The sequence below is a fragment of the Hyaena hyaena genome, unplaced genomic scaffold (genome assembly GCF_003009895.1).
Source record: "Hyaena hyaena isolate Hyena2069 unplaced genomic scaffold, ASM300989v1 scaffold_369, whole genome shotgun sequence".
Taxonomy (NCBI): domain Eukaryota; kingdom Metazoa; phylum Chordata; class Mammalia; order Carnivora; family Hyaenidae; genus Hyaena; species Hyaena hyaena.
Window position 1 is genome coordinate 881,163 of NW_024081000.1, and position 8,565 is coordinate 889,727.

An 8,565-nucleotide genomic window follows, 5' to 3' on the forward strand; every position below is an offset into this window, starting at 1 on the left:
TTCCCTGCCAGTGTGAGGACAAAGCCTTAAAGAAGGCAGGATGGGGGCGCATGGGTGGCCCCGGGGGTTAAACGTCCTGACTCTTGATTTCACCTCAGGTCATGATCTCGCAGTTTGTGAGTTCAAGCCCCATATCAGCCTCTGCGTTGGCATTGCAGACCCTGCTTGGGATTCTCTCTCTCTCTCTCTCTCTCTCTCTATCTCTCTGCTTCTCCCCTGCTTGCTATCTCTGTCTGTCAAAATAAATAAACACACATTTAAAAAACAATAAAAAAACAAAACAGAAGGCAGGATGATCCTTGAATGAAGCCCTTAACTCAAGACTCCTGAGTATCTGAGCCAGCAAGTGTCCTTAAGGTTAAAGCCAGTTTGAATTAGAATTTGTGAGATGTCGTTACAAGCACCCAGCTGATATATTGTCCAAATGATGTGGAGCCAACAGTATTACATTCTCTCTGCGGTCAATACACTTTGGCTTTGCTTCGAGGACGTCAAGAGATAAGATCTTAGTAGACCATTGAAATAACATTCCTTTTTTATTCACAGCATACTTAATACAAAGAGCCGGCCCATATAATCGAGGCCTGAAAACGTCCGAGCAGGGCCACGGTATTTCACAAAGAGTCTCTTCCTTCTCTTCCTTTTGTGTCTGATTTTCAGCAGACTCTGAATGGCATTCTAGATGAGTTCGATAGAGAAAAGTGGTAGAGTGTCCTTAATTACCAGAAGAGGTGTGGCTGTGCATTGGCCCTGGCTGGCATTTCACCACCACAATCATCACGGTGCCTGATATTCAGCACATATGAATGTTTGCATGTGATCATCCAGTTCCTGTTCCAACAGATAAGAAACTCAAAGGGCGATAAACTACTCTCTTCCCCACCCCCCACCCCGCTAAACTAATTAGAATAGTATTCTGCATTCAGATGATGTTTTAGCCTTTACAACATGCTCTCATATACGTCATCTCAACAACCCAATGGAGGCTGGCAATGAAGAATTATTGTGCCGGTTTCACAGATGAGTAACAGGAGGCACAGGGACCTGCTTAAAGCCTTTCACAATCATAAAATGATGGAATTTAGGCTTAAAGGAGTCTAAGCTAAAGCCTCCCCACGACTTAGAATAACCTCGAATATACCTCCGCATAATAGTAAGGGAATAATCAGTATTTTTTCTGCTCTTACTACAGGCCAGGTACCAAGCATTACAAGCCCATGAGGTCTCTGTCATTATTATCCCCACTTTACAGATGAGCAAACTGAGACCCAAACTGGTAAAGTGACTTGCCCAAAGTCACCCGGTTAGGCAGTGGTCGAGCCAGAGTTTCAACCCAAGCAAGTAGTACTCCAGAACATAAGCTCTTAGCCTCCTGGCCATTTGGCCATGTCAACAAGACTAGAGCTCGACCAGCTATGCCCCCGCTATATTGGATGACTCGGAGCTGCCCAGAACCCACCAGTTTGGTAAGGACTGAAGTGCTATTTAGCAACACAAACAATAAAGAGCAATCCAACAATTTTTCTTATTCTGGAATATGATCATACAGACGTTGCCTATAGTAAGCCAGGGCTTAGATAACATCTCATTCAACGCTCCTGACGATTTTATTGTAACAACGATTCCAGCTCAGTCTGACCTATTCTGAAAGACACAACAGCTGTCCCCACCTCAAACCACAGACAGGCACGCACGCACACACCTCTCCATTGCTTCCATAATATCAAAGCCCACCTCCCCCTACAAAGAGTGAAGAGTGAAGCTACCAGACGCACATGTTCCTAGACTCTTTTGCAGCTAGGATGCGGGTGTATGATCCAATCCTGGCCAACGAGATCTGATAGGATGACTGACGGGGGGCCCCTAGGAACATTCTTCTTCTGTGATAAAAAGAAATGCACGAGGAAGTACCACCTCTTATATCGTGGGTATGATAGTGCCTGACTCACATCCACAACTACCACGGCCACCATATAATAATGACCACTCTAAGCAACAGAGCTCATGTGCTGAGGACGACAGAGTGGAAAGACAGAAAGTATCTGGGTCCATGCAGAAACACCGGACAACGCTGCCATTGGCCTCCCTCTGGACTTCCCGTTACGGAAGACCATTAGCGTACTTATTATTTAATCCACTTCAACTTGGCCACTTGCTCACTTGCAGCCCAAAGCACCCTAACTCTCAAGTCTCAAGAGGCAGCTACAGAGAAGGAAGAGCTCTGCATTTTTAGTCCAACCACCTGGGGTCTAATCTACTCACTCGCCAGGTTACCCAGACTGCCTGATCTCTGTAAGCCTCTTTTTCCATTATCTACAAAATTGAGGCAGCACTCAATAACATAATAACATCAATAAAAGGGAGATAAGGAAATCATGAGATAAAGTGTATCCAGCCACTCTGTTAACAGTGTTCCACTCCAATGCGACTGGTCTAGGTAATGATTAAACCAAACTTATTAAACTGGAACCAGCCATCTAACCCACTCCCTTATTTTACAAAAGAGGAAACATTGACTCCAACTGTCAAGTGACTTGCTCAGTGCCACCAAACTGGTTGGTAACATAATTAAACCATGTGTCTCCCAATCCAATGTTGTCATGCTGCTGTCATGCTGATAGGTAATGAGCTAGATTAAATACTGGGCACTCATTAAATCAACAAGTTTATCGAACACAATTATATGCCAGGTACTCCTTCAGGTATTGGGGAATCCTTCATGAACAATAACCACCACAACAAAATGTTCCTACCCTGTGGATGTAACAGTCTACAAAGGAAATTATTCAACCTACATTTATAAATGTTTACTGAGTTGCCTAATATGTGTTAAGCACTATGCTAGGATTTCTGTTCAAACACAAAGAGAAGTTCCCAGCCAATTCCAATAATATCGATCATGTTTACCAGGCTTTGCTAAAGAGTATATAATGTGAAAAAGTCTACATTTTACTCAATTGAAGTCTGTATTGAAAAATGACAAGTTTGGGGCATCTGGGTGGCTCAGTCGGGTAAGCTTCTGACTTCGGCTCAGGTCATGATCTCACACTTCGTGGGTTCAAGCCCCACGTCGGGCCCTGTGCTCACAGCTAGCTTAGAGCCTGGAGCCTGTTTCAGATTCTGTCTCCCTCTCTCTCTGCTCCTCCCCTGCTCACGCTGTCTCTCTCTCTCAGAAATAAATAAAACACGAAAAAAATTTAAAGAAAAATGACAAGTTCATTAGAAGGAGTTATACATAACCATGCCAACATCTTTAAAAAAAAAAAAAGTGGATAGAATGGGGAAAATGGCTAGGACTCCGCTCTTCTAGAAGAACAAAGACTGAATAAAAGAGGTCAAAGTTAACTCACGTCCTTCTACACCATCCAGACTTCAAGGACTGGCTCAGTTGGAAAAGCCTAGTAGGGAGTATTCGACAGCTCCTTCCTCTCCCCAGGCCTCTGTCTAGTGCTGCACTCTCCTTTTGCCCTCTGTCCATTTGGAATTCCTCTTCCCCAGGCGTAAACATTCATACCCTAATGATGTGATGGGGCAACGTCCTAAACTCTGCAGAAAGAGACAGAGCAAGTGACTTTCAGCATCTCCCCTGGAACAGATACCAGGTAGCTGACACTGGGCCATTAGGTTGTTTCTCTGGAAGTTTTCCTTGTCAAATAAGCACTCCAATTATCTAATTTGGAAAAGAATAATTAAAAGCTGTTGTTTTGTGAAGAAGAAGAAGAAGAAGAAGATGAAGAAGAAGAAAAGAAGAAGGAGGAGGAAGAGGGGGGAGAAGGAGGGGAAAGGAAGAAAGAAAGGAAAAACCCTCCATAATTCATATTTTGTGCAGATTATGGAGGGAGGATGTACGTGACAGTCCATCTTTATCTTTGTTATTCCCTGGAACAGAGAGGTAAGGCAAGGAAGGAAGGAAGATGGGATGGATTCCCCAGGGCATGTACTGATGACTCCAAAAGTTCTTTTTTCAAAAGACCATTTTGTTCTAACTTTAAACCATGGAAAGTTTTTTGTGACCCTGTATCCAGAAGTGCAACTTCAATTCCTGGGTTTGAAAAAAGTCTAGGAAGGCAGAAGGTCCAAAGCTATCAATATAGGATCTTTAATTCGGTTCGATTGGTTAAATAATAATCACCATTTGGCGGGCAGAAGGAGCAGAAAAAAGATGTGCCACAAAATGAAACGTTTGATTTTGAAGCAATTCCAAAATCAACGTTTTGGAATATAGCATGTTAACCGCTTTGGCATGGGGTGAACCATACAAACTCTAACTTTCCAAACTATTATTAGACTCACTACAATTTATTGTTTCCCAGGACACCAGGCAACAAATACATGTCCTCTGGGGACTACTTATCTATTCTGAGGAAGACTAAGTCCCAAAGGAGATAAAAACCCAGTGGTGTCGACTCCAAGAGGGACAGGACCGGGCACACGGAGGACTGAGAGAGCTCAGCATCTCCCCTCCCTGCTGCTGGTCCCTCCTTATTTACATATTCAATGTGGGTTCAAAGTTCTGTGCATCCTTTCTAAGACCTAAAGCAAAGTGCTCGAACAACTATCTCTGGATCACAAAACAGTACATGGCAAAGGTGTCTGTGCAATGCTGTGGAAGGAAAAAAAAACTGCCTAACCTGCTAATCCTTTTATTATTAAGTTTAGCAGCACTGCTTAGCTCCGAATGAAATTCAAGATCCTCCAGAAAATTCACTAGGAGCCTACTCTCCTGGGAGATCATGGGGCACCACATTCCTGCCTTGAAACTTGTCCATCTGTCAGCTTGCAAATTACTTGCTATTGTCTCTGTGTCACGAACTCCCACCGGCAAACAAACAAATAAGCGGGAAAACCCTTTCATTCATTCATTTATTTGGGGGTTAACACAGCCCAGAAACCTATTCTTGCCACCGAGCGACACTCTGCCCCCCTTCATCTCCCAACGGAACTCGGTAGTGTGCTCTGTATTTAAAACACAGCTGGAGCCTCAACTCTCAGGTGGGAGAGAAGAAGAAATCCCAGAGATAAATAAGCCAACAGACTTAAAAGTCAGAAGCTAATCATGCTGAGCCTTGACACGACCTTTCCAGGTTGCGCGCGCCTAGTGGGTCAAAGGAGAGGGCACACATTTGCCTACATATACGCTCACCAAAACTGTCCGTGTGTGCGTGCGTGTGCGCGCGCGCACACACACCCTTGCAGCTCAAGCTCAAAAGCACTTACTACCCGAGAATGAGGCTGCCAGGAAAGCTATCTTCGCCCAAAGAACTCTTGCTTCTCCAACTTGGGCAAGAGCACTGTCCACCAATACTCCAAGGGTCCCCGGACCCGGGTCCTGAAAGGGTCCCTCCCTGCGAGCCTCATCGCCCTTTTCCTTTCTCTGAAATACACGGGTTTCATGATTCTCTGGGGGGAATCCGCGCAGCGCGCGCCCCATCCTTCAAGGCTGGAGCCTAGGTCTGCCCAGCCGCTCTCACTCCCGGGAAACTTCCCCGCCGCCCCACGCGGAGAGGTAAAGGCCATCGGGAAGAGGGCAGCAGGAAGTAAAAGTGGTTCCCTAGGACTGAGGGTACCTTCGGAGCCTGGGAGCCCGAGAGAAATGAGGGAACCCGAGCTGGTGCATGCCTTCTCCACGTGGAGGAAGGGAGGAAAGAATAGGCGACATGCAGGTGTCCCTCTCGGCTCTCTGAGCTCCCATTTTCTGGCGGGGTAAGGGGCAGAGGGGCTAGTCTCTCGCAGGGGGCAGCTGCCCGGCGCCCCCGGCCTAGGCGCAGCGAGACGTGCGCGCAGCTTGCACGCCAGGCAAGGGGCCCTGGCGCGGATAACGCGCCCCATCCCTGGGTACTGCTCCCAGCCTCACAGGGCGGGGAAAGCGAAATCTGGCTTTCCAGCAGGCCCCGCGCGGGTTCCTCGTCCCTGCCGGCGCACGCCCACCCGCACAGGCCCCCCGCGCCCTCGTCAGGGGCAGCCCGCACCTGGATGTGGCAGGAGATCTCCGAGTCGTCCAGCAGCCGGATGGTGCATTTCATCTCCTGGCTGAGCGATTTGATGCTGGAGCTCCGAAAGTGGATCATTTTCATGGTCCTCCTGCCTCTCGGCACACAGTGGCAAGAGGCGAACATGCACCGCGGCCCGGGGGAGCGAGCGGGAGGCTCGGGGCCGGCGTGGCGCTCGCCCGCGCGGACAGACACACTCGCGCACGCACCGTCCCGGACACCCGGGTGCGGCTCAGCCCCGGGACAGCGGCGGCGACGGGCGCCTGCGGCCACACATGCCCGGCGGCCGGGGCGCGGCGGGCGGGTCCCTCCTTCCCTCCCCTCCCTCGCCTCCGCCTCTGCCTCTCCAGCTCCTTTCCCCGCCTCCGCCCGTCGCGCGCGCTCCTGCGCCTCCCTCCGCCCCGGCTAGCGTGCGGAGGCTGCCCCGCGCCCGCGACCCCGGGCGGGCGCGCCACGCACTCCCCCCCACGCGCGGGGAGCCGCGGGAGGAGGAGGCCGGGACGGCTGGCGCTGGTGGCCCCAGTGCCCTGGCAGTGGCCTGCTTCGCCGCCGCCGCCGCTGCGTCAGGCTGGGCCCGGCCGCCTCCTCCCTCCTGGCCGCGATCGCTCTGGCTCGTGGTCACGCTCATCCCTGCCCTGGCTCCCCCACGCGCCCGGCAGCGCCCTGCTCTTCTCGCCCCCAGGGACCTGACTGCGGGTGGGGGGTGGAGGGCGAGCCTGACCTACACCCGCAGGGAGGATTCCACCATGGGAGAGGATTCTTGGACCAAGGACGAACCCCCCCTCTCCCCGAAAGTGGCATGAGGCCCTGGTTGGCTACCCCAGGAATATGACTGATAGTAACAATGCCTATATTCGTGGGTATTTTTTAAAGCCTTTATCTTATTTAATGTTAACTGGAAGTCCATCTCCCTTTAAAAAAAAAAAAAAAAAATCAAGGACGCCTGGCTGGCTCAGTCAGTAGAGCTTACTACTCTTGATCTCTGGGTGGTGAGTTCGATCCCGCGTTGAGGGTAGAAGTTTACTTTTTAAAAAAACACACTTTTTTTTTTTTAATCCTAGCCTTTCTTAAGAAATTTCTCATTTATAACTCTCAACATGTCCGTGTGATCTTTGGTAGGTGGTACCTTAGACCTAAGCAAGAGGGTCCCTATCCTGCTCCTCCCGCTTTAGGGATCTTTCTCCATCTCGCCCCACCCTTCCCCCAACCCACCCCCTCCCCGGATCCGTTGCTTAGGAATCAAAATGTGTCCGGTTGCATTTTAGACCGATTCCTGGGTAATGGAGACCCTGGAATTCCCTGCCCACCTCCAGGGTGTTGGGGATGAGGGATCTGCTACTCTGCCTTCCCCAGGGGTCATCACACCCTTAAAGTGTGGCCTTAGGTCCGAGGGGTGGCCAAGGGACATCTGTGGAGGCAGGTAGATAGAGGTTGGATGTTGGGGCAGGCACATTCAGGAGCAAGTCTTTGTTAGAAGGACTTTGCCCAGCTGTCACCTCCTGCTGCAGCTGACAGATGCCCCTCGTCCAAAGGCATTCCCTGTCCCAAGGGTGTGGGGAGGGGGGTGGGGAAGCCCAGCCATCTCGCCTAACCTTGGCACACTCTGATGGGCTGTATATGCTCTAGGACACCCCCTGGGGTTGGCTGTGATTTGATGGCACCTGCTTTGAGGTTGGACTTCTTCTTCTGCCTGCTCTTGCTGCCTCCCCATGTTGATCACTAATAAATACCCTATGGCCAAACTCAGTCTCCATATCTGCTTCTGGAAACTCCAAATTGTGATAATTTGTCAAGCTAGAAGGATAGAGTATATTTTACTTAACAGTCACAGCTTGATTATTGCTTTTATCTTTTTTTTATCTGTTTAATGTTTATTTATTTTTGAGAGAGAGACAGAGCACGAGGGGATAGAGAGAGAGGGAGACAGAATCTAAATCAGGTTCCAGGATCCGAGCTGTCAACACAAGGCCCAACACAGGGCTCAAACCCACGAACTGTGAAATCATGCACTGAGCCAAAGTCAGACGCTTAACCAACTGAGCCACCCAGGTGCCCGTGATTATTGCTTTTCAATATGATAATAGTATGTGGACATCCATATGCACTCTTGCCCTGGGCTGGCGAATATTCAGGCAGGGCCTACCAGGGAGGTCAGCGTGAAATGTCTGGGAAGATGAGGATTTGATTCTTGGTCCAGCTCCCAGCCAACCCTGGGGGTCTTAGGGAAGTCTTTCATTTCTTTTCTCAAGTTCAAAGGTGAGCACATCTATGCTACTTCTGCCCATCTCACAGGTGGCTGAGAAGCTGGGATGAGACATGGCCCATGGAGGGCAGGTTATAGTCTATAAAGCCCCATAGGTCTGTATGAAATAGCAGTGATGGACCTCACTGCTACTGCGGTTGAATCATCTCTCCTAACCCAAAGAACAGAGATAAAGAGAGAGAGAGATTTAAAAAAAAAAAGTCATCACCCAACACAGTCCAAGCTTTTCTTTTGAGCCTATTTGTCCATCCTTATTACAATGATGTTTTGGCTTCAAAAGAGTCATGCTCAACACCCCAAAATTGTTATCTC

The 8,565-nt window shown here is 49.3% G+C and overlaps 1 protein-coding gene across 2 annotated transcripts in view; it reads right to left on the minus strand.

The window, feature by feature from the left end:
- Positions 1–6,295, minus strand: part of FRMD3 (FERM domain containing 3) — a 302,421-nt gene extending 296,126 nt beyond the window's left edge. For both annotated transcript variants that reach the window (XM_039250404.1, XM_039250403.1), the window contains exon 1: positions 5,970–6,295. In XM_039250404.1, the coding sequence (XP_039106335.1) occupies positions 5,970–6,116 (147 nt within the window). In that variant the 5' untranslated portion in view covers positions 6,117–6,295. The remainder of the gene's footprint in view (positions 1–5,969) is intronic.
- Positions 6,296–8,565: the final 2,270 nt, after the last annotated feature.